This window comes from Microcaecilia unicolor, chromosome 4 (assembly GCF_901765095.1).
Source record: "Microcaecilia unicolor chromosome 4, aMicUni1.1, whole genome shotgun sequence".
Taxonomy (NCBI): Eukaryota; Metazoa; Chordata; class Amphibia; order Gymnophiona; family Siphonopidae; genus Microcaecilia; species Microcaecilia unicolor.
In genome coordinates, this window is record NC_044034.1 from 233,502,174 (window position 1) to 233,529,317 (window position 27,144).

Genomic DNA, 27,144 nt, shown 5'->3' on the forward strand with positions numbered 1-27,144 from the left:
TATAGCTCTTGTGCAAATTGTCCCAGAAATACAGCACTGAAACTTGATTTGCTACTTGGTCTCTTTTGCTGCAGACACCTCTCAGATATATAAAAAGAGCTGGCAAAAGCAGGCATAGGGCTTCTGTAACATGCAGCTATAAAGCCAACAAATGTAAACTCAGGGGCAGGAGTGGTTGTGGACAGATGAACTTTGCAATGCAAATTATGGTTTTGGAGAATCAAGAATTAAAGGAGCAATTAATCCCATGATCTACCTCCAACATCTTCATGCCTGACTTTAATTGCAGTTGGCAAGTGCAGAGATTTAGTGACTGCATGCTTGTAGCAGAGTCAGGCAATAAAATCCTGTGAAGTGGATTCAACCTCCGACAGAACACTGGTTCTTTGGGCTGCATGGGATCCTGCAACCACACTATGGAGGGGCTGGATGAAAAGAAAAACAATCACAAACGCATTCATGGTAAGGCTTTGCACCAACCCTGCCTCTGTATTTTTTCCCCTTATCACCTCCAGTGAGCAGCAGCAGTTATACAGCTAGTTGCACTTACAATAGGCATCGATTGCTCAGAGCTGGATAGTGTAACCTGACTTCAGAAGCAGCTAATGTTGAAAAGAGAATGTGCTTAATTACATTCCTTTGTTAGGAAATTTCTATTCAGGGCTTCTTTTGAGGTTAAGGGAGGCTGCCACATTCTGAGGTTCCAGATATACATAAACTGGCGGTTTGTTAGATGCATGTTCCATAGTGCAGAGAAAGAACATGGAGCCCACCCCAGTTATATTGCAAACTTATTTAGATTTAGCTCATACCTTTTTTTAGTAGTAGCTCAAAACAAATTACATTTAGTAGGAGTGGAGGAGTAGCCTAGTGGGTAGAGCACCATTCTTGACATCCAGAAAAGGCCAGTTCAAATCCCACTCTGCCCCTTGTGATCTTGGGCAAGTCACTTAACCCTCCATTGACTCAGGTACAAATTTAGATTGTGAGCCCTCCAGGGACAGAGAAACACCCAGTGTACCTGAATGTAACTCACATTGAGCTACTACTGAAAAAGGTGTGAGCAAAATCCAAATAAATCAATATACATATACAACTATGAGGGATATATAAATGAGCAGAAAAAGGAACCATTAGACACATGACTATTTTCATGGTATTTCACAATTTTTGTTTTTATTGATATTATGTAGGTTTTACTGTTACCCAGTTTGGGTTAAAATGGGATATAAAAGCAGAAACAAAGAAATAAATAGCAACTAGCCAGGTCATAACCAGCAGGTGAGTGGACAGTAAACAAATGACATGCATACTAGTGGTTATTCTAAACAAAAATAATACAGTTCTTTTCTAATAATAACAAAATTATGACTAAAGTAAAAGTAAGTAAAAAGTCCTATAATAGTAAGTAATGGTTAAGCAGTCTTTCTAGTCAAAATAAAATTAATGCTAAAACAAAGGTAAAAACAAACAAAAATGATATGTGGCTTGCGCCATAAGATGTATGACTGGAAGACCTGAATATGTCTAGCCTAGATGAAAGAAGGGACAGATATTTAAATACTTGAAAGGCATTAAAATAGCAACAAATCTTTTCCATAGAAGGGGAAATGGTAAAACTAGAGGACATGAGCTGAGGTTGCGAGGTGGTAGACTTAGGAGTAACGTCAGGAAATTCTTTTTCATGGAGAGTGTGGTCGATGCCTGGAATGCCCTCCCGAGTGAGGTGGTAGAGACAAAAAGAGTGATGGAATGAAAAACAACATGGGATGAACACAGAGGATCTCTATTTAGGAAATGGATGGTATTAACAACAACAACAAAAAAAACTTAAATGGCTGCATGTTTGTGGATGTGTGACTGACATTTGGACGTCGTCTCTAGCTGTGAAAAACTAAGGTTGGTGCCGGACAGGAGGAAAGGGAAAGGGGCTTGGGACTTGATATACTGCCTTTCTGTGGTTACAAATAAAGTGGTTTACATATTACATACAGGTACTTATTTTGTATCTGGAAGGTTAAGTGACTTGCCCAGAGTCACAAGGAGCTGCAGTGGGAATCAAACCCAGTTCCCCAGGCTGCTGTACTAACTACTAGGTTAGTCTGTGTTCTATATATGGCAATTCAGTTTAGGATGGTCTGCAAATGGCTTCAACAGCAAGTTCAGTAGCCAGAACCAAGGACAGTGCTGGGCAGACTTTTATGGTCTGGATCCCACAAATGACAAGAGAGATTCAGATAGGCTGGAGTGGGCTTTGATAGCAACTCCAGTAGTTGGAACATAAGGACAGAGCCAGGTGGACTTCTATGGTCTATGTCCCAGAAACACCAAAGAAAGACTATGATCAAGCATATAATATGTTCATTCTTGATTTAATCATGAATTGATAATGAGTGTGATTGTTGGGCAGACTGGATGGATCGTTCAGGATTTTATCTCTCGTCACTTACTATGTTAGGGTTATAATTGAACAAAAATGAAGTTGATGTTGCCAATTATGGTTTGTTTGCACCGCATATATTTCTTGAAACTTTATGAACAAAGGTGTTTGCCATGCAATTAAAGAAAGGGGGGGGGGGGAGTTTGGGCACAAAAGAAATCCATAGACGATAGAATAAAAGCTGAATAACTTCTGGCGTAAGTTTCATGTTAAAAGTATATGCTTGTTTGTATTGAACTTTTGGTTAATAATAAAAAAGATTTAAACATAATTGAACAAAAATGTCCAGTGTGTGTGTGGAGGGGGGGGGGGGGGGGGGGCTAATTGATACCACTTCCATTTGTAGCCCAGGTTCTCAGGTAGGTAGGGGAGGAAAGTAACAGGGCACACCACAGGACATAGTGGAGGAGTGGCCTAGTGGTTAGGGTGGTGAACTTTGGTCCTGGGGAACTGAGGAACTGAGTTCGATTCCCACTTCAGGCACAGGCAGCTCCTTGTGACTCTGGGCAAGTCACTTAACCCTCCATTGCCCCATGTAAGCCGCATTGAGCCTGCCATGAGTGGGAAAGCGCAGGGTACAAATGTAACAAAAAATAAAAATAGTGAAAGGCTGGTTCTCTGGGGCCACAACCCAATAATTCAACAGGGAGTAGCAGTAAGTGATCAGGTCTGGGGTCACTCAGTTAGGCAGGTGGAGGGCCTCTGTATCTAAAATGTTCAGGTGCCTTCTCCCCTGACCCATCACCAACCAGTGCGTATGTCTAATTTCCACACCTCTGTTCCTCTCATTATGCCCCTGCACACACCTTCCACAATCCTTCTTTCTCTACCCACCTGCCTGTGTGGCTGTCTAGCACCTTGGTCTCTGTCTTGAGGTACACAGTGCACCATCACCCTTGGCTCCAGCAGTGTTGCATGTACAGGCAGACATCTTTGGGTCGTGAGACAATGCCATTTCTCAAGATCTGTGGTCTGGAAGTATACTTGGAGGGGTATGTACATGAACGCTGCAGCACAGTGCCAGGTTAAGTAGTGCAACAAACATATTTCCTCCACTTTCCCTATGCAGGTGATAACACTGAATCAGAGGGTGAGCCAAGAACCAGTGGCCAGCAGCCACGTGCTAAGGAGGAGGAGGAGGAGGTAGAAACGGTGGCAGCTATAGCCTCACAGGAAGGCACTAGGAAGAACAGTTGGAGGCAGACGATGAGAACTTCCATGAGCTGCCTGCAGGGGAAGAGCCACAGGACCAATTAGCTATGGAAACCACCTCCTGATAGAATTTGCAGTTGGGGCCAAAGACACTGATGAGGCAGTTAAGGAGCCACAAGTCACCCAAAGGGGGCCACGCTGCCACAGGTGGTACCCCTGACCAGTAAGCTGCTGGCACAAAAATTTGACCTGGTCAAGTACCAGCACAAGCAATTGCAGCTGCTGCATCAGGGGATGCAAGCGCAATAGAACTGCGCTAAGCAGCTGCAACGCATGGGCCAGGAAAGAAATCAGGCCTCCAAGAACATCTGGTGCCGGCTCCTGCAGATCCGCTGGGATCTTGAGGAGTACACAGTGTCCTTAGTATGCACAGAGGTACCCAAGCCACCACCAGCACCCTCTATCAGTGTGGTGCAAGCTACTGTGGCACAGCCAGCAGCCAAATGTGCAGAGTGAAAATCCCATGTACAAGATCTGACCCTTGGCCAGCCAGGTGCTCAGACTTTGACAGGGCAGCAGGAACCTCCGTCAATACTGAGGACAGTGCAAGCCCCACAGAGGAGGACATGTGTCTGCTGCTGGAAGGATGAGCTCCATGGGGGTGAGGGGGGAGGTGCATTCCAGAGGGGAGGCGGAGGGGTGGGGGAGGGAAAGGGGAAGTAGGCTGGTTAGCCAAACATCTATTTTCCTGTGGTGGTGTACGCTAGGGGAGGGGTTTGGGGGGTATGTACTGGGGAGGAGGGGAGGGGTGGGAGGTGTGCTGGGGAGGGGATGGTGTGTGTGTGTGTGTGTATATGTGTGCGTGTGTCTGCTGGGGGAGGGGATTAGTGGAGGGTGTGCACTGGGGGTTTGTGCGCAGAGGGGAGGGGGTGGGGTGTGCACAGAGAGGGTACTGGTGGTGGTTGTGGGTGATTGAGGTGGTGTTGTACACTAATAATACATACCTTCACTGAAAATTGATCAGTATGAGTCTGCCTGACTTGGAGCCCCAGCTGGTGTGCACCGTGGTGAGAGCTGTGGGTGGGGGATGGATTGGGGGGGGGGGTCTCCTCATCCTCTGGATCTTGTGCCTGCTGTTGTGGTTGCTCTCCTCCTTCTGGCAGGACCTGTCTTCTTCGTTGTACCAGGCTGTCCAGCATGCAGCAGGCCATGAAGAGTTTTGCAACTTTTTCTGGGCTATAGAGGAGCTCCCCTTCAGACTGGTCAAAACATCAGAAGCGATTCTTGAGCTGACCAAAGATGGTTCAATGATGATGCTTGTGGTCCAGTGCCTCTTATTGTATTCCTCCTTTGCCTGATCTTGGGGGTGCACTATAGGGGTCATGAGCCACATTTGCTGTGGGTGTCCTCTGTCATCTGGGGGTGGAGGGAGCAGAATGAGAGACTGGGTGTGTATTGGGTGCCCTGGTGACCTTGCAGAGGTGGGGTGGTGATTGTGGGTTATAGGGGCATCTAGAGGGAGGGAGTATTTTGAAAGTTCATGTAAGGAGAGAGTATGGAGTTTGGGGATCCCTGTAGTGCTAACCCAGTAGCCATCCACTGGCGATCTCCCCTTGGTCGAACCTGCGATAGATTCCTGAGTGTTGGAGGATGTAAGCATTGTGGGTGGAGCCTGGGTAGTGGGCACACATGTCCACAATCTCCCCCTGGGTGTCATATGCAACCTGCATGTTCATGGAGTAGAAGGATTTTCTATTGCGGAAGGTGGCCTTGCATGTCCATGGGGGTCTGAGTGTGATGTGTGTGCAGTTGATAATGCCTATGACCGAGGGGAAGTGGTCTATGGCATAGAACTGAGTCATGTTGTTGTGGTGGGCCTGGGGTTAGTGGGGAAGGAAACATAGTGTGAGGTGTGGGTGAGGAAGGCATTGAGGAACTGGGTGAGGCAGTTGGAGATGGCAGGCTGGGTGAGGCCTGTGTTGATTGCTAGCACTGACTGAAAAGAGCGGGTGGCCAGAAAGGTGAGGGAGGCGATGACCATCAGGTGGGCTGGGATGGGATTATTTCTGCGTGTCCTGGGCTGGAGGAGGGGTTGTAGCTGGTCACAGAGGTCTCTATGGCGGCCCTGCCAAAGCAGTAACTAGTGAGGCATTGGTTGTCAGTAAGGTCAAGGAAGTGGGTGCAGGGCCTGAAGACTATCTGATAGGGGTATCTCTTGTGAGTCCTTCCCTCCAAACTATTCCACCTCCAGCAAGGTGTGAGCTACCAATACATTCAACGCATCCATATCCCATCACCAAAGGTGCTACCCACTTACCCCAGAGACAGAACTACACACACCTACACCTACTCGACCTAGTGAGTCCCTCCACCAACAGACAGCACCCAGCATTCACTCCCCCCACCAGTAGCACACAATCCTCAAAAACACCAAGCAACAGCAGAGATCAGTTGCTCTCCCAATACCAGCACACAGTCCTGACACACACAGCTGCAGCAGAAATCACTCACTCTCCCTACACCAGCACACAGTCTTGACAAACACACAGCAACAACACAAAACATTCACTCACCCTGCTACAACACACGGTCCTCACACACACACAGCAGCGACACAGAGCACAGTGACTAACTGGATGTGGACACACAGTGTAACACTGAGAGACAGAAGACAAGCAGGTAAGGAGGTGTAATGGGAGTTGTGAGGATTTGGGAACAGTGATGGTTTGGTGGAGGAAGGGGGCGAGATACAGAGGAAGGGATGGGTGTTGCTGGGGGCTAGCAGGTGTGGGAAAGGAGGAGGTGAGATACAGAGGAGGCAAGTCAGGAAATGTAAGGGTGAAAAGTTTCAGACTGGGGCAAACAAACAAAGGTAACAAAGCACTCAGCAACTCTCCACTAATTCTCACAAATGCCCACTTCCAGTTCTCCACTCTCCAACTCAGCAAAATCACAAATGGTTCTAAAGACAGGGTTGTGGTTACCCTAGATGCTTTTAAAACTGGACATTTTTCTTCCTGCCACTATGAAGTTGCTTTGCTATCCGTTATGGGCTGGAGACATTTACTGTGTAAGACCGCCCATGTCACACCCACGAAATGCCCCCTCTCAAGACGTTTTATGATGAACAACTAGTGGTCTTGGGCATTTTTTCCCCTTTGTTTGATTATACAGTTTGGATGTTTTTCTGCTTAAAAAAAAGGTCCATCTGCCTCTTGTGGTAATCTCAGTGTTAATAAAATCCCCTTCTTTATGACTTCTGAGATATGATCTTCAAAAGTAAGTTGAAAGTCAACCTACACCCATAAATACTTAAACTTAACTACCAATGGAATATGTTTACTATTAGGTTTATTATGTATGTTATTTTTCCCCACTTAGAGGCCATTTTACCAAACTGCAGTAAGCACTAACACATGCAAAAAAAGCCTTTGTGTGGGGCATGTTCAGGTGTCCTATGGTAATTTGTGCATGTGAACGCAACCCATGCACTAAAAAAATATAAGGTCGGTCACAAACAGAAGGAAAAATACTCCACGGATGGAATACACTAGGCATGAAACAGTAGGGGAACAAAGAAAACCTCTTGCAGATGGTGTCCAAAACTTCTTTATTACAAAAATCTTCAGAAACATTAAAGGAGACCCAACACGACTCATGTTTTGGCCCTACCGGCCTGCATCAGGGGTCTGGAAAATGACAGAAAATACAACAAGTATTATTTTAGTGCTGGGGTGGGTCTGGGGACAGAGAGTGGGCTTGCTCTGCACCAGGGGCGTAGCTAGACTTCGGCGGGGGGGGGGGTCCAGAGCCCGAGGTGAGGGGGCACATTTTAGCTCTCCTCGGTGCCACCGACCCCCCCCCCCGCATTTCCGACCCCCCTGCCGCTGGCACCACCACCACCAACTTTGACCCCCCCCCTGCCGATGACCCTTTTGACCCCCCTCCCACCGCCAACCCTCCCCCGCCGCCGCTGTCGCAAACGCTGGCTGATCTGCAAGGCTTTGTTCTGTTTCTGTGAGTCAGAAACAGAACAAAGCCTTGCGCGGGAAGAAGAGAACCTCGGCTGGCGTGAAAAAATACTTCCTGACATTAGTCCTGAGTCTGCCCCCCTTCAACCTCAATTCATGTCCTCTAGTTCTACCGCCTTCCCGGTAGTGTGGGTTATAAATCTTATAAATATTTTCTGTTTGTGGCAGAGGAGCCATTCCATTGTTGTATGAAAGTTCTGGTAAACTAGTTAACACTGAAATTTAAAACAGGATTTCAATGTTTCCTGGAAGTTTTTTCCTGTCTTTAAATAAGGAATTTAACATTATTTTTTACACTATATGTGCAATACATAGTATATATTTTGAAAAAGTCTCAGTGACTTAACTACACATTTATCTTTTTCTTTCCTACAGAATTAAGTGACTCCACACCATTTTGTAAACTTTCAAGACAATGCACTATTAAAGTCAACTCATCATTGGCTAAAGAATTCTTCTGGTATGCAGGCTACCCAATTACAATTTATGAATCGATTGGAGACTATGGAGCAATTGTATGGCCAGCAGTAAGTATAACTTTTATACTTATTGTATCTGGGTTTCAACCAAAAGGCTAAAAATATTCTCACTTTGTGCCATGTTTACTAAATGTGAGTGCGCGCTAATGGGAGATAGCATGCACTAACATGGACATGGTGAGAGTACATGCTAATGGTTTTGTGTGTGTTAATATTTAATAAACATAGTCCTGGAGGGAGCCAAGATGGCATCTTGATGGATGTGAAACTAAGGAACTTCATCTAGTTAAATTATTTTTCCCCTTTATTTGGTCCCACTTGTTTCTGAGTGTGCTGAAGAGAAAAGGAAAGATGCTGTTGCCCCCTCCAACCTCTAGACCTACCTCAGATGCTCAACAAACCTTGATTCAAGGCTTCTTGGGAACCCAGATTTGGGGTGTCCCTGCTGGAGGAGCAATGACAGAGACAAGTTTCTCCCTGGATGGTAAGGTTTTGCCAAGCTCTGATGCATCTGGATTGTCACCAAGCCAAATTAAACTCACTCAGATGCAGGCAGCCTGACAGAGTTTAACTGTGGTTTCTGAGGGAGAGCAACGTAGCGCAACTTCAGAGGAGGTGACGAGATAGGCCATAGGCAGAGGAGCTCTTTAGATCAGCAACAAGGTCTCCTGTTGGCAGGAGCTGAAGGAGAGGCAGTGGACATACGATCCTTGCCCAAGAAGATTCCCCCTCTGCCGACGGTTCATTCGGCCAAATTAGATATTCATGGAGAACATCTGGACAGCTGTGGATTCAATTCATAAGGTCTGTACCCTGTTTGCCCAGTTTTTGTGCAACTGATAGCAAAAATCCAAGCTGATGAATCTTTGAACATAACAACTATTACTGAAGCGGAGAATATAGAGCAGGGAGTGAAAAGCCTGAAGACTGTACTAAGTGCATTGATTATGGGCAAGACTTTTACATCTAGCAAAATTCAGAGCATAGAGAATGCCACTAGGCATTTGAATATCCATGTCTTGAATTTTCCACAAATTCTCACTGCTTTGCCTAAAGACCTATTTTACACGTACTTAAAGGAGGTTTTGAAAATTCCTGACTCCACTATGCCTCCCTTGGAAAAAATGTACTCTCTTTCTGCACCTAGATGTGGTGGAAGAGTTGTAGAAATTTCAATTGATTCTTTAGATGTGACTGGCCTCCTTGAATCATCAGGAAAGCTAATCACTTTGGGGCCCTTTTACCAAACTGTGGTAAAAAGTGACCTTAGCACATCCTTATGCGGGTCATTCCCTCGCGTTAAGGCCATTTTACTGCTGGGGGAAATGGCCGATTTTTCTATTTTCCCCATTAATGGCCATGTGCTCAATTCCCCATTAGTGTGTGGCCATTAGCACTGAGCATTTATCGCCACCCACCATGTAGGCAGGAGTGGAAGAGTGTCCTAGTGGTTAGAGCACTGGTCTTGCAATCCAGAGGTGGCTGGTTCAAATCCCACTGCTGCTCCTTGTGATGTTGGGCAAGTCACTTAATCCTCTATTGCCTCAGGTACAAACTTAGATTGTGAGCCCTCCTGGGACAGAGAAATATCTAGTGTACCTGAATATAACTCACCTTGAGCTACTACTGAAAAAGGTATGAGCAAAAACTAACTAAATAAATAATGTGCTAACCACATACTAATCAGCTGACTGATTAACACAGAACATGTCCACTCTCTGGCCCCAGACACACCTCCAGCACTAAAAAATACATTTTATTTTTTAGCGTATGGGTAGCGCACATGTATGCGAAAATTACCAGAGGATACCAGAGTGCACCCTGTGGTATGAAGGTATAACAACACACAATATCTGGGATGGATTTTAACTTTCTTTTTGTACCTGACTTATCGATCTAACCCCAGTTGTTTAGTTGATATCATAGATCTTGTTTATCTGGGCGATATTTGAGCCAGCATGATCATGTATTTTCATATCTCGGCATCAGATATCAATCATCTTATTCTGTACTATCAATGCATTGCCACTGATCTGAGAGACCTCCCTCCTTTCTCTGAGCATATAATAGGCACAAAGTGATGCTGGGTTGCATTAATCAAGGTGGAGTTATAAGGAACACAGATGTTTATTTTGACTTTATAAAATAATAACAATATAACCAGTAAATCCACCAACCACCTAATTACTTTAGGCATTGCTCTGATCTCTACTAGCTCCCAACTATTTATCAATCATCATCTCTGATCTGCCCTAAATTAAAACAAATATTTATACTATTATCATATAGTCTCAGCTTCAACATGGAAGAAACTGTATTTGAAAATAGTACCACATTCTTATTCAGTACTAGATATAGGATTGCAGTTAAACCGAACTCCTGCTTTTATGTTTTGTTTTTCTATAGTTCAATTCCTGTTAAATTGTAGGATGATATTTTATTTCTTTAAATCACTGAGATGTAGCTATGGATTGGTGGTTTATCAAATGAACTTCAAAATAACACTCCCTCTTGTCAGCTGGTATATTTTGTTGCCCTTTAAGTACTATTAATTATCAAACATAGGAGACACACTAGGTGGAAGGGCAGCTGCCAATAACCTTAAAAGGGCTGTGACTCCTTACTGAAATAGAGCTCTATTGACCAGGATAAATTTGAAAGCTACTGACTTGTTTGTAACATCCCTTTTCCTGGACAGAACATACAATCTGCATTTAACTCAACAATGGACTAAATAAAATAAACTGGTAAGGCCCATGTCAGTCTGGTTGAAGACCTGGGTATGGGTCGGAGACAGTTCTTGTGTCCCTTCTTGATGATCTCCACAAAAATCATGACAGGGGATCCTCCTTGATATTAGTGATGCTGGATTTCTCAGCAGCCTTCAATGATGTGGGTCATAATATCGTGCTTACAACATTGGCAGAAACAGGTATTGGTGACACTATTTTCATGGTTCAATTCCGATTTGTCAGACAGTTTTGTTCATCAAAAGCAAATCACCACTTTGGGTATGTGATGAAACACCTAACCACCCACCTGGGGCTAACCCTGCAGCCACTTAGAGGGTCTATCCCCAGCACAGCTCAGGTCCGTCTGCATCCAGGTATGTGCTCTACACTAGCACCCTTCTCCCACCGACTGGGTCCCAATTGCCTCTGGGTGAGTCTCCCACTCTCAAGTTATCCCCGGTGATTTCTAGGTTACTGGGGCCACAATCCCAGTGGTCCATAGTTCCTAGAAAGCACTCACAGACCCAACACACAAACCACCAGGATTCTTAGTTGGTCCAGACAAGCAGAGTCAATAAACGAATCAGGTTTATTGTCAGAGTAGAACAGTGAACCATATAAACATGTGGAAAAGGACAGATAACTGAATATGGATCAAATATAAAACTATCTAAATATTTATCTACTACCTAAATAGTACCTGTGGAGTTCAGGAACAAGATATAGCTGCTTCCAGGTTATGAAGTCTAACTGTTCACAGGGTCTCAGTAAAAAAGAACCTTCTTTTTCCATTCCCTTATCTGTCAGATATTTTATTTAATATCTACCTCAAACTCTTTAGCTGAGCTGCTTCTGTTGATGGACACAAAATTCTGCATCTATGCCAGTGATGTGCAACTACTCAAATGCATTGAAACAGATCTGCTCATGGCTTTGAGTAAATTGATTGCCTAACAGCAACTCAGGAATGGGCAAAAAAACAACAAACTCTGCCCAAACTCAAGCAAAACAGAGATTCTGTGGGTTCCTACCGAAAGTGTACATTACTTCAGAATACCATTTTGGAAGTATGAACCCCCCCTAAAATACAGATCAAGAATCTTGGAATACTGCTAAGACTTGTCATCACTTACTTGGATCCTGAAAATTCAAGCACCTTTAAAAACTGATTCTATCACCTGCAGCAACTATAAAATCACTCTATATATTAAAAAGACAGTGGCCCTTGCTATGATAACATCGTGACAGGCCTACTACAATGCCCTGTACATTTATCAAACCAAAAAGGAGTTTGCCCTAGCTCCAGCTAATTTAGAATGACTGTTAGAGGGCTGTAAGTGGCCTGACCACATTACATCATTCCTGCAAAAACCGCACTGGCTAGCAGTACCTTATAGGGTATAATTTAAAACTCTTATCTTTGACTTTCAAGGTCCTCAGAGAATATGGGCCAGAGCACCTAAAGAATAAGTTAGCCCTCTACACACCTGTACCTCCTAAGATTCTCTCAAGAAGCATCACTATCTGTACCCTTATGAAAAGAAATTGTACAATGTGATTCCCACCAGCAAGACTTCTCAGGAGTAGTCCTCACACTCTAGAACCAACTCTTAGAGGGGCTATACCTAACTCATGACTACTTCTACTTCAGGAAGCAGGTGAAAGCCTGGCTTTTCTTCCAAGCTTTTAATATCTGTGAAGGCTAACTATCCACTCACTTCAATTTGGACTAGCTTGCCACACACCCTGTAACAGATCAGTTTTTCATATCTTATTCATGTGTACATATTATTAGCCTTCAGTTTAGCTATTTATCCCAATGACTTTTTACTACCCATCTTGTCCCATCATATATCTCAATTGCACCTGCCCCTTCAGCTGCCTATTAAGTTGCTTTCATTGTATTAAACGAACAGCATGAACATTATATCTGTGTTATTTGACTGTTCTAATGTGTGCCTATTGCTGTTTCATTTGTATTATGCTAACATTGTGAGTATCATATGCATGTTATATGAACATTATTCTATGCTCACTTGTATTCTGCTGACATTTATCATATTTCTGTTATATACTACAGTATTGTTAAATGTGTATATTTCTGTGTCAGAACTACCTTAAGATCCATGGTCCCGCCCAAGGGGGAAGTGACATGGGAGCAGCAGAACCAGAAGAGCAGAAACTAGGAAGTATAAAAGCTAAGGGCACAGTCAGGTTAAAAAGGCCCAGAGGGAAGCAGTGATGCCCAACTGCATTTGTCTCCACCACCTACCTACATGTGAACTGCAACTGCTATAGTCAGGTAGGCCAAGTTCAGCTTGGAACCTTGCAACTTTGGATTCTGACTCAAGTAAATGCTAGAAACTATATTGGTAACTCTGGGGAGCCAGGCCAGAGATAAGTAAAGTGTACTGCCATGGTAATGTATGCCATGGTCCTGCAGGAGCAGGCAGCTGGAAAACTTTGTTACATCTAAAGAACATTTTTGTGTTTATTTTCTCTCCTCTACCTGTAAATGGAACAGGACCCCTACCTGATACTTATAATAAGCAGCATTTTCTTTTAGTTTCACCTGGTAAGAATTGAGCGGGTGCATTGCGTGGGGCTAAATGTGACAGTATTAACCAACTTGAGTCATTGCCAGATTTCTCAATGTTGCTCTTAAAGCTGACATTTGGTGTATCACAAGCTGAAGCAAAGGAATATGCCTCAAGACTATTCTGCTAACCTCATTGCTAAGCAGTGCTTTGTACTCCAGGCAAATTCACTTTACATCAACAGTGCTCCAATAAGGTAAATGGATTGAGTATACAGTCCCTAAGCAGGCCCAAACTCTCCTTCACCAAACTGTGATATTAGCTGCTCTACCTACTTGAAAGAGACTTATTTTTTTTTTCTCCCTAGCAAGTTTCACATCTAAGGCTGTACTTTGGTCACACCACTATCTTCTCTCTTTCTCTCTAAGTTGTCCCTCATCAACCACAGACCTGCCCTCCTCTTCAACTCGATCCCATTCAAATATCTCCTCTCTGTTCCAAATTCTCCCCAGATTTTGAGTCTCAGTCTGTAGAAGACCAGGCTTCCACCAAGGATGAAGCCCTGCAAACAGACCTCTCAGATGGTACCTATATACTCATATACATTGACTTGCCAGGAAAAAAAGGAATCCTTGATTCTCATCACAACACCAGACATGCCATGCAGAGGGTCGATGGAAGAAACACAGGACTCTGAAATTAGTGTCTGTTTATAATACTCAACAGTTTAAAACAGGCCAAAGGAGCATACTACACTAACTTAAGTTAATAAAGTCTCTAACAGACCAAAAAAGCTGTTTGCTATTCTTTCTGATCTGTCCTCAATAAAGTCTAAAATACCTATAGTGCTTCTCCTTCAGCTGAAGATCTTGCTCGCTTTTTTATTTCTAAGGTCCAACTACTACAAAAATCCATTTCAAGTTCTATTACTTGTTTTTCGACTACCGACTACAGCAATCCCTCAAGCTTTGCTAGCATATCACTTCTAGTTGGTAAACAAAGGACTACATTCTCTACCCCATCTTTCACCTCTTTTAATAAACTGTCTCATATGATCCATCTCACATGTTCTTTGGACCCTATTTCCTCTACATGGCTTACTGTACCTTGCCATCAGCTTTTACCATTAGCATACCTTGTGATTCAGCATAGTCTCCAGTGAGGAGACCTTTCGTCCTCCTGGAAAAGAGCCATTGTCCATCCTATTTTAAAAGGTTCCTCTCTTGATCCTTCTCTACTATCTAGATACCACCTGGTATAAACTCTGTCTCATTTCACAACTTGCAGAAAAAATCGTTTTTTCAACAGCTCCTACAATATGTGGAACGGTTAAATATTCTCCATCTTCATCGATCAGGCTTTTGTCCAGGTTACTGTACTCAAAGCAAAGTCAGTGACTTGCATTTAGCAATCAATCACAGCAAAATAGCCATATTGGTATCTCTGATCTATCAGCGATCTTTGACTTAGTGGACCATACATTACTATTTTCCTGTCTTGCTGACATTGGTCTTTCTGGTACAGTCTACCAATGGTTCTACTAAATGAATCACTCAGTGTTTCTCATTCTGACTCATTGTCTTCTACATAACTCCTAGATTGCAGTGTCCCTTAAGGATCAGTTTTAACCACTCTTCTATTCAATATCTTTGAGTTCTGTAACTACCTTAATCCAAGAATTTGGGATAAATATGTATTATTATGTAGATGACATTCTAGTGATTGACTACACAGACTCCTTATCTTCAGACATTGCTTGCTTTCAAGCTGGCCTAGACAAGATCACCACCTGGAATTGTAGTGATAACACAAAAGAATGGCACAATTACTCAGCAGGATCCACTAGCACAGTAATGTCTAGGGGTGTGTTATCACAAGTCCCTCTGGATTCGGGATGAAATGACTGAACTATGTAAGTTCTCGAACAGATAATAAATCTGTTTTATTGTAGATAACCATGATAGTTTATAGTTTATCAAATTATATATACCACCTTACATAACAATATATCAAAGTGATTTACAATAAAATCCTTATTAAAGAATAAAAGAAAGAAACTAGTTTGGAATTTACCCATCATTCTGCTTTTTTCTCTTTTGGCACCTGCTTTGTTGAATTCTCTTCCCTTGGATATTCATTCTGAACTTTCCTATCCTTGATATTGGCAGCTTCTGAAAGCTCATCTATTCGTATAAGCATTCCCCCAACTAGCCCTGATGGCTCTTGGCCCTGGCTCACCTTTGGCAGTAGTAGTTTGTCCTGGCCTGCATAACGTGTTTGTGTATGTATGTGTGTGTGTGTGTGGTTTATTGTTTTGTTTTCTCTCCTATCATTATTGTAGTTCCTTTCTGTTTCCATTTTTATTATAAACCGCTTTTACTTTTTTTGAAAGGCGTTATATAAGTACCATAATCCGCAGCACTCAGAACATTCATTCCAAAGGCACACTATAGTAAAAATAACAATTAATCCCCCAAGCTAATAGTGGGAAAATCCAATGATCAGTACATAAATCAAGCTAGTGTATCAACAAATATTTTGCTGGTAAGAAATAAATCACAAAATAGCTCTGATCTGATAAAATGCACTAATAATTCCTGAAAGATATAATAATTGAATTTCCTAAAATAAAATTATTAACAAAATATCAGCACAAGTGAGAATACACAGTCTATACATGCCAACTAGCCTTAACTTCTCTTTTTGCCTATCAAATAGATCTCTAATTAAATCAAACCATAGGAGTGATCCAAACTCACGCTCTGAGTCACTGAATCCCAGGTAAGATGGAATTCACTCTTCCCTTGGCTCTAGCTGGTTTTCAACAACTAGCCAAGTCTGGCTAATCAAGTTGGTCTGGAATGCAAGGAATGCTTCTCCTCTCAGCCAGGAAGGTCAGAGTTCATCAGTATATGGGCATTACACATTTCCTCCTCTTGTGCATACAGTGTCTTCTCTGTGGCTGTATAAAGTCTTTTTCAGAGAGGCACAAGAATTAGTTCACCTGATGTGGCACAGAATCTAGGGGTCAGTCAGGTGCAAATCCACTAATTCCTTCTTGCAACTCTTCAGAGTACTTATCTGATGACAAAAAGGACAGGAACAGTGTCCATGACAAGCTGTGACTCTTGGTCTCCACAGCCCAATCCGGAGTATTGAGTTCATGTCTATCCAACCAGCCTGCTCAATGGTCCTGCTGCTTCTTTCTTTTGGGCAGAACTTGTTCTAACTGCAGATACAAAGTTGTTCAAGCTATCCATGGCTGGGAACCTCACTGGCCTCAGGTCCACACAATGAACAAAGATTATATTCAGGCAAGCAGTGTCCTTACACATCTTACACAAAAATGTAAGGCAGGGAATTTTGCAGAAACCAAGACAGTATGGCTTAAAGTTTGGTTTAGAGGATAAGTTAGGCCTCAGGCCCACAAAGGTGACCAAGGAAACACCCCTACAGAATGGACAGGCATAGGATGAAGGTGAAAGTGAACAGATTCAGGAGTAACCATGGGAAATATTTCTTCACAGAAGAGTGGTGAATTTGTGGAATGGCCTCCCGGTGGTGGTGGTTAAGCTGAAGACTATCTGAATTCAAGCAAGCTTGGGACAAGTACATACGATCTCTAAGGGAGAAGGGATAGTAGATGGCATGGATGGGCAGACTGGATAGACCATGTGGTTTTTATCTGCCTTAATTTTCTATATTATTACTTATGTATTGCATATAACATCAGGAATGATTTTGTCAGCTTGGAGTTCTGTCTCCCTACCACATGGGTCCATTATGAGCCATGATGCATATAAACTCATTGCACCACTCAGCGCTTTTACTGACCTATCCAAAGTTTGCTGTTTCTCAGGGACAAAGAAGACAGCTTAGACGCTCCTGGTTCTTTTCTTTTGGTTTCTCTTTTTCACTTTATATGGAGCATATTTTTGTACTGTTGAAGGGGATTCTCCACACACTTCTGTAGTGACCTGCCATATCTGTAGCCCTTGGGCTGTTGGAGCATGTATTTGAGTGTGAGTATAGAGATTGGGATGGGGGGCAAGGCTTTCCAGGTTGGGGGTTTGGCAAAATGTGCAAACATAGAGTGTCCAACAGAATATTTCATATGTGGTGGATCAAAGGATATTGATACACACAGTGGCCTGGGTGGAAGGTGGGAACCTATCAGGCTGTTTTTCAAAAGAGAAGGACGCCCATCTTTCGACACAAAATCGGAAGATGGGCATCCTTCTCACAGGGTCGCCCAAATCGGTATAATCGAAAGCCGATTTTGGGCGTCCCCAACTGCTTTCCGTCACGGGGACGACCAAAGTTCACGGGGGGCATGTCAGAGGCGTAGCGAAGACTGGATTTGGGCATGCCTAACACATGGACGTCCTTGACCTATAATGGAAAAATAAGGGCGTCCCTGATGAGCGCTTGGACGACTTTACCTGGTCCTGTTTTTCTTACGACAAAGGCACAATAAGGTGCCTGAACTGACCAGATGACCACCGGAGAGAATCGGGGATGACCTCCCCTTACTCCCCCAGTGGTCACTAACCCCCTCCCTCAAAAAACATCTTTAAAAATATTTTGTGCCAGCCCCAAATGTCATACTCAGGTCCATCACAGCAGTATGCAGGTCACTGGAGCAGTTTTAGTGGGTGCAGTGCACTTCAGGAAGGCAGACCCAGGCCCATCCCCCCCCCCCCCACCTGTTAACTTGTGGTGGTAAATGTGAGCCCTCCAAAACCCACTGTACCCACATCTAGGTGCCCCCCCGTCACCTGTAAGGGCTATAGTAGTAGTGTACAGTTGTGGGTAGTGGGTTTGGGGGGGGGGTGGGGGGCTCAGCACACAAGATAAGGGAGCTATGTACCTGGGAGCAATTTCTGAAGTCCACTGCAGTGCCCCTAGGGTACCCGGTTGGTGTCCTGGCATGTGAGGAGGACCAGTGCACTACAAATGCTGGCTCCTCCCACAACCAAGGGCTTGCATTTGGTCGTTTCTGAGATGGGCGTCCTTGGTTTCCATTATCGCCGAAAATCAGAAACGACCAAGCTTAGGGATGACCATCTCTAAGGATGACCTACATTTCCAGATTTGGGTGTCCCCGACCGTATTATCAAAACAAAAGATGGACGTCTATCTTGTTTAAATAATACGGGTTTCCCCGCCCCTCCACCAGGATGTTTTGCGAGGACGTCCTCAGCAAAACTTGGGCGTCCCTTTCGATTATGCCCTTCCACGTCACCCATGGTTGTTCCTGTTTATATTTTCAAAGGGGTAGATCTGGGACAATATGTAAAGGTACACTGTGTATTTTTCCTGGAATATTGCAGGAATCACATTTCCTATAAAATGATCAAAAAGTTTGAGTATGCTAAATAGACATCATGCAGATATAGCCTGTCTACAAGAAACATACCTACCAAATTCTGAACATCAAAAATTGCAAAGCAAGTAGTTCGGTGAAGTTACCTTTGCTTCTCAGGAGAGAAGAGGGGGAGTGGCTATTTTACTCAATAATTAGTTGCCTTAAAAGATACTTCAAGTTATGAAGGATGCATCTGGCAGATATGTGCTTCTTCATTTAAAAATTGCAGACCAGGAGGTAGTTTATTCATTCTTTATGCCCCTAATGTATATCACCATGATTTTTTTTTTTGAAAACCTAGGTCAAGTGGGACTGCAATTCTGTGATAAACCATTGTGTACTTTGAGAGATTTTACTCAAGTTATTGATAGAGTTCTTTTCTACCTACTTTATTTGGATTATGTTGTGTAAACCACTCTGATCTGGAAAGCTGGGTGGTATACCAAGTTTTTAAATAAAGATAAAAAAATGCCACCAGGTTTGGCTGGGGCACATGGTCATAGTAGGGGCCAATCTCAGCCTTTTCCACCCTGGCAAACAGAGCACACGATAGTAGGATGTAGTCGATGTAGGACAGTGAGCCATGAGCTCTTGATGTATAGGTGTAATCTTTTTCTAGTGGATTCAGCAGCCAACATACATCAACCACATTTAAGACAAAGCAAAGCTATGGAAGTCTTCTACTATGGCCATGTGCCCCAGCCAAACCTGGTGGCATTTTTTTATCTTTATTTAAAAACTTGGTATACCACCCAGCTTTCCAGATCTCACCTGGACTGGATGGTATACACCCTAAGGTACTGAAATAACTAAATTATGAAATTGCAGATCTGCTGTTAGTGATCTGTAACCTATCGTTAAAATTGTTCATAGTACCTGATGATTGGAGGGTGGCCAAAGTAACGCCTATGTTAAAAAAGGGATCCATGGTGATTCGGGAAAGTACAGACCAGTAAACCTGACGTCTGTGCTGGGCAAAATAGTGGAAACTATTATAAAGAAGAAAGTCACTGAACACATAGACAAACATGGTTTAATGAGACAGAGTCAACATGAATTCAACCAAGGGAAGTCTGGCCTCACCAATTTGCTTCATTTCTTTGAAGGCATGAATATCTGAATAAAGGTGAGCCGGATGATGTAGTGTATCAAGATTTCCAGAAAGGGTTTGACAAAGACCCTCATGAGAGACTCCTAAGAAAATTAAAAACCCATGGGATAGGAGGCAATGTTCTGTTGTGGATTAGGAATTGGTTGATGGATAGAAAACAGATTAAACAGCCAAGTCTCACAGTGCAGGAGGGTGAATAGTGGAATGCCCCAGGGATCTGTACTGGGACCGGTGCTATTTAGAATATTTATTAATGATCTGGAAATGGGAATGACAAGTGCGGTGATTAAATTAGCAGATGACACAAAATTATATTCAAAGTTGTTAAAATGCATGCAAATTGTGAAAAATTGCAGGAAGACTTTAAGAAGTTGGAAGACTGGGCATCCAAATGGCAGATGTGATTTAATGTGAACAAGTTCAAAGTGATGCATATTAGGAAGAATAATCCAAATCATAGTTGTTTGATGCTAAGTTCCATCCTAGGAGTCAGCACCCAAGATAAAGAACTAGGTGTCATTGTAGACAATATGTTGAAATCTTCTGCCCAGTGTGTGGTGGCGGCCAAAAAAGCAAACAGATTTCTAGGAATTATTAGGAAAGGGAAAGAAAATAAGAATATTATAATGCCTCTACATCACTCCATGGTGCGACCACACCTTGAGCATTCCCAATAATTCTATAAAAGTCGCCAAATTTGCATGCACAAATTTGGGCATGTGCTCAATTTGTATGTGCAATTTAATTGAATAAGCTAATAAGTGCCAATAATTGGCTTTTTAACAAGAAATTATTGGCACTAATTAAATTGAATTGGAACTTGCGTGCCTAAATTTTACGTGCAAGTAAAATAAAGGGGCATTGAAATGGAACAGTCATGAGTGGAATGGGGGCATTCCTAGCATTTATGCGCATTGTTACAGAATAATGGGGATATGTGCATAATTTAGGTACATACATTTGTACCATGTTTCAGTTGGTGCAAATGGCCAAGCATAAAAGTTAGGCGTGAGTCCCGGGCGTAAGCACTATTCTATAAACCACACCTAACTTTAAGCGCAGCTTATAGAATAGCACTTTTTTGTAGCAGCATATAAAGAATTCACCCCATTGTATGCAATTCTGGTCACCATGTCTTAAAGATGTAGTAGAATTAGAAAAGGTTCACAGAAGGGCAACCAAAATGATTAAGGGGATGGAACTCCTCTCGTATTAGGAAAGGCTTAAGAGGTTAGGGCTCTTCAGCTTGGAAAAGAGATGGCTGAGGGGTAATTTGATAGAGATCTACAACAGTGTTTCCAAGTCAGTCCTAGAGTACCCCTTGCCAGTCAGGTTTTCAGGAAAGGAACATAGCCACGAGTGGGCCTGGGCCCACCCACTTTGAGCTCCTGCCTACCCAGCACTGTACTCCATAGGTACCCAGAATATAAGGCTCAGGGAGGTGGCTTTTCCTGCTGACTGCTGCTTCAGTATTGCCCCCACCCCCAGCCAGCATGCTGCAAGTTTTGTTCCCTCCGTCGCTTACTATCGCTTCTGGGCTGTGTTTTTTATTCTACAGCAAAGCCGCGCAGGACTGGGGCTCCTTGCAGGCTGTGGTGGCTGCTTCCTATGGACTGGTTCTGCCTCCTCTTCTTAAAGAGGAAATTATATCTGAGAAGGCGGGGCCAGACCAAAGGAAGCAGCCGCAGCCTGCAAAGAGTCCCAGTCCTGCGTGGCTTTGCTGTAGAATAAAAAACATGGCCCAGAAGTGATAGTAAGAGAGGGAATGTGCTGGTCGGGCATGGGGGCAATAACAGTGTAGCAGCAGCTGGTGGGGAAAGTCGCTTCCCCGAGCCTTACATTCTGTAGCATGCCGGTGGATGGCTTTGGGGAGGGTGTCAGGTAGACAGGAGAACTGTTGATGTAGGGGAGTAAAACGAGGCAACGCAAGGTGGGTAAAGAAATAATTGCTGGACATGTGGGGGGGGGGGGGGAGGGAGATATGCTGCACAGGGAGAAGAGGGAGGGAAAATTGCTATACATGGGTGGGGAGAGGCTTCACAACAGTGGTGAAGGACAAGAGAGGGAAAAAATGTTGGATAAGTCAGTGGAGGGGAGGGAGGGGAAAAAGTTGGGCATTGTTACAAATAGCTCCCAGATAACCTGAGAACCTATACCAAAACAAGACTCACAAAATCCAGTTGATGAAGCTAGATGATTTATTCATTATAAAAAAATCAATAATAACACTTTTGCAAAAGCAGATGTCTGTAAAATTGAAATCACACAGGCACACCCAACTTCTACAGCAGCTTGATTATATACAGCGTACTTTCTTTGTCTACCCTTTGAGTTGTCTCATTGGACACTGATCACATGTACCTTTCCCCCACCCCACCCCTTCTGCTTTGCTTCTCTGTGCATACTTCCATAGAACAAGTCTGTCCTTGTTATCTCTGACCTCCTATGAAAGTTTGCTTAACAAACTAGCAGCTGGGACTTATCACTCTCTGCTCATCTCCCTCCCCTCCCCTCGGTGTTTCTTGTTTAGGGTTCACTGCAAGTTCTCTTCCTGGTCTGACCTTCATCTGTCACAACCTTTTCATTTATTGCCTCATGCAACAGTTTTTACAAGCCCCCCCCCCCCCTTCTTCTGCTTATTACAGATTCCTTTGTGCAATGATTCAAACAGCTAAGATATAGTAAAATGCTTTCTTTTAGAGACAATTTAGATAGAGGCCTATTCTATATATTAGCCACTATAGTATATGAAAATGCCATATATTTCTACATTTCTTACAGACATGGCAGTAGGGGGATGAGAGGGAGAAATGAGATGAGAGGGGGAAATGTTGAACATAGTGGGGTAGGGGGGGAGAGATGGGGGAAGGAGATAGGGCGCAAAACAGAGAGAGAAATGGTGGAGAATAGTAGAGGATGAGGGAAGAGAGGAGGAGAGATGGACGGGAGTGGAGGAGAGGGAGAAATGCTGCATAAGAGGGGGAGGGGAGAAAGAGGGGATGAGTGGGAGGGAAGAGAGAGGGAGAAATGCTTGGACCATGAGGAAGGGGCAGGAGGGAAGAAAGAAGGGACAGGAAGATGGTGGGGTGGAGTGGAAGGGACAGAAGCAAACATGGGCACTGGAGGCTATACCTGCGTTTCATACCGCCCCATGATCAGAGCTCCCGAGCGCGTGAAACAGGCTCGTGGGCTCTGATTGCAACTAGCATGCAAATGCATGCTAAACAGGGATCTTACTACAAGTTGCATGCAAATGCATACTAAACATATTCCTCCCCAATAATCAGTGGGCAGTGTGCCAAACAATGGCACACTGTCAGTGGCAAACCCTACCTGGCATTAAGGTTTGAAGACCATTGGAGAAGAATGGTGAGCCATGCTCAGCATGCATTTGCATGCTAACGGCCCCCCATTCCTTCCAGTAGAACACCTCCCCTCCTGCAGGAGCAGAAACCCTGACCCCCCTCCGCCCCAAGCCAGCGACACGGGGGTTGGAGGTCTTGTGGACCTCCAGTCTTCCCAACTCCCCTGACACAAGTTCACAGGGGGCTGGAGATCTCTATGCATTATTTTCCTCCCTGATCTAAATATACCCCAAGGAATACCTTCTGCTAATGCAGCTAAAAGTACACATCCTTCCACAATCAGCATACTTTTGACTGCACCAAGGGAGGACAGTTTTCAGATTCTACATGCTTCTTAACCATGTAAATGAGTTTGACAGTTGTCCTTTTTTTTAGTCCAGAGAAGAAACAGCAGTGGTAGTATACATAATAAATGTCTGATGAAAATGTTTTTCTGGTCCATTGGAGATTCAACTAGGCAGATTGATAAGTTCATAAACTCAATTCTCATGTTCTGTGTTGACAAATGTCTGTGTTTACAAAGTATAATTGAAATGGCATCAAAGGCAAAGATTACAAAACACAAATATTTGTATTGTCTTATAGGCAACAGCCTTATGTCAATATTTAGAAGATAATCAACAAGAATTTGAATTAAGAGACCGAAAGGTACTTGAAATTGGTGCTGGAACAGGACTGGTGTCAATTGTGGCAAGTATTTTAGGTTGGTGAAATATGTTTAAAGTTTATGAATAGTATTTAGGCTAAAGTGGCAAAGCCATCCTATTGTGGTACTAGTCAAATAGATTTTTGAAGTTATTTTCTGCTTCTCTGATTGCAGATGATGTTGAGTTTGTTGGGTGACACACCATAACAAATAACTCAGCAAAAGAACATGGCATAAAAATGAAAATCCTTTATTACGTACCTGTTTTGCTTTTATAGGGGCTAAAGTTACTGCTACTGATCAGCCTCATATACTTGGAAATCTGAGATTCAACCTTTCAAGAAATACACAAGGAAGGAACATACATCTACCTGAAGTGAAAGAGTTGGTGTGGGGAGAAAACCTAGAGCAAAACTTTCCGCAAGCTTCTTGCTCTTATGATTATATCTTAGCAGCTGATGTTGTGTACCACCATGAATTTCTGGATCAGTTACTAATAACAATGAAATATTTGTGTCATCCAGGGACAGTATTGTTATGGGCAAATAAGTTCCGATTCAGCACCGATGTTGAGTTTCTTGAAAAATTCAGGCATACTTTTGACACAACACTTCTGGCAGAATTTCAAAGTTTGGAAGTTAAGTTGTTTAAAGCAATGGCAAAAGTTGAGTAGGATTGAATTTTTTGGTTCTAAGGAAATGACTCAGTAAAAGAAGCCCTGAAAGTCTAAATTTTGGAGGCTGAAGAAAACTTGTCCAGGATAGTTAAGACATAAGATCAAGCATTTGCAAGAACTATACTGTATATGTAATGGAATACACAATGTTTAATGAACCTTAAGGGAAAAAAAGCCCAAAATTCTAAATCTGTGTCAATGATTTCCAGGGCTTATGCATAATTGTAAATTGCTTTCTTCATACTTTGTGAAAAATGTATGCACTTCTGAGCTGGATATAGATGATTTTACCTACATAAAAATAGACTGTGGTTTGACTGAAATAGTCTGTAGGTCAGACCCTTTGAAATGTTCAACCAGCTGTAACAAAGCAGAGTTATTGTTTTAAATTAAATAAGGGACATATGGAGGGGACAACATTTGGGAGGAAAGATTTGGAGATTGTTACATATAAAGGACAAAACCACAGAATGTCATTACATAGGAGCAAGAAGAAAGTAGAGCCAGTAGCATTTAAAAGAAACACTGCAACTTTGTGGGGGTTCCGGGGCAGAGTCTGCAATTAGCTAGTTATGTGCGAATTTTCAGCACTTAACCAGCTAAGATAACCGTTAATGGATGATGGGTGCAGTAATGCCGACAAAGCCCATTCACTTCGAATGGGCTTCGTTGGCATTGCCACGTGGGAACTGCTAGTTTGGTTTGATAAAAGAGGCCCTTTTATGCGATTCTATTTATTTATAACACAGTTTATAGACCACTATCTAATATTCTAGGTGGTTTATAAAAATACCATCCATAATAAATTCATACAAAAACAATTTCTTCAATACAAAAGAAACTAAAACTAAAAACATACAGCTCCCCCATCATCAATTAGCCATCATCCATTAATGGTTTTCTTAGCTGGTTTAGGGGGTATTTTACTAAAGCTCAGCTCGAGTTATCTGCAGCAGGACCCATAGGAATAAAATGGGCCCTACTACAGATAACTCGAGCTAAGCTTTAGTAAAATACCCCCTAAGTGCCGAAAATTTGTACTTAACTAGCTAAATGCCGACTCCGCCCCTGGCACGCCCCCAAAATAGCTGGTTTCGGCTTGGGTGTTAACCAGGTATTTTCAGCGGGGCTCGTAGAAATTGCAATTTATTCCATGTTTTTGGACCCTTTCTTCTTGCTCCTCTTTGCTTGCTGTCTTCTATTTTTTCTTCTAAATGCGACTGGCCAATTAAGTGCCGAATATTGCACTTAACCAGCTATGTTTTTACTGGCTCCATATACCTGGAAATTCGATGCCATGGCCTGTATATTTTTATGTTGCAAAGACTAGAACTGTTTCTCACAAAGAAATGTATTAGGCCATTTTTGGAAGGACTTTTATTTCTTTAATTTTAGGGCTATAGATACAGTGCGCTACAATTAGGCAAGTCCACTTACAGCATGTAGATGACAGTTTACACTATCATTCCAAACCGAATTTTGTGCTCAGATGCCGTTATAGAACTTGGGCTCACTGCGCTATATCTATAGGCCTAACTTTGGCACTCAGTTCTAGAATTGCCCCTACAGGTGGAGGATTCTATATATGGTGCCTAAAAAATCTGCATGGAAAACACTTGTAACTAAGCATCCTATATAATAAAACGCACCTCCAACATTCTGAAGCTGACTGTATGGCTGAGGCATTCCTGCTCTCTGTATCTATCTCCTGAATTGACATCACGTACTTACGGGTTCGTCACAAGCAGAAGTGACCAACCATACGAGGTTTCTCGGCTTCAGAATGTTGGAGGTGCATTCTATTAAATAGGATTGGTCAGTTCCTTGAAGTACAGCCAGAGCTCAGCATCCTGCACAGTAACGCTGAGACATCAGAGAGAGAGAGGGGGAGCCTGACACCAGAGGGGGGGGGGGGGGGGGGAGGTATCTCTGTCACACACACACACTCTCTCTCTCACACACTCTCTCTCTCTCACAGTCAATGTCTTTCTCTCTCTCACACACTCTATGTCTCACGCTGTATCACATTCACTCTCTATGTGTCACACAGTCACTCACACACTCTCTCTCTCGCACACTCTGTATCTGTGTGAAACACACTCTCTCTCTCTCACACACTGTCTCACACACTCTCATTCTCACACACACACACACTCTCTCTCTCACAGACACACTCGCACCCAGACTCACTCTCTCACACACACACACACACACATTCACTCTCTCTCTCTCACACACGCACACATTCACTCTCTCTCTCACACATAGTCACTCTCACATACACACTCCGAGGAAAACCTTGCTAGCGCCCATTTCATTTGTGTCAGAAATGGGCCTTTTTTACTAGTATTCTATAAGTGGTGCCTAGATTTAGGCAAAGTATATAGAATATGCTTAGGTGATATCCCAGAGCCTAGCGCTGTAGAAATGATTTGTAGTAGTAGTAGTAGTAAAACTATGCACCTCCATTTACATCAACAAAAACTTAGTGTAAATCCCGGCGTGTAGATTTAGGCACACAGGACCATATTCTATAACTAAGCATGTAAATTTCAGAATGCCCATGAAACACCAATTTCCCTGCTCATAACCATTCCCCTTTTGACT

The 27,144-nt window shown here is 43.1% G+C and overlaps 1 protein-coding gene across 1 annotated transcript; it reads left to right on the forward strand.

The window, feature by feature from the left end:
• METTL21C (methyltransferase like 21C) lies at positions 1-25,157 on the forward strand. Its single transcript, XM_030201335.1, has 4 exons — positions 1-462; positions 7,999-8,150; positions 23,801-23,918; positions 24,140-25,157. The coding sequence occupies exons 1-4, from the start codon at positions 396-398 to the stop codon at positions 24,532-24,534; spliced, it is 732 nt and encodes a 243-aa protein (XP_030057195.1). The 5' UTR covers positions 1-395; the 3' UTR covers positions 24,535-25,157.
• Positions 25,158-27,144: the final 1,987 nt, after the last annotated feature.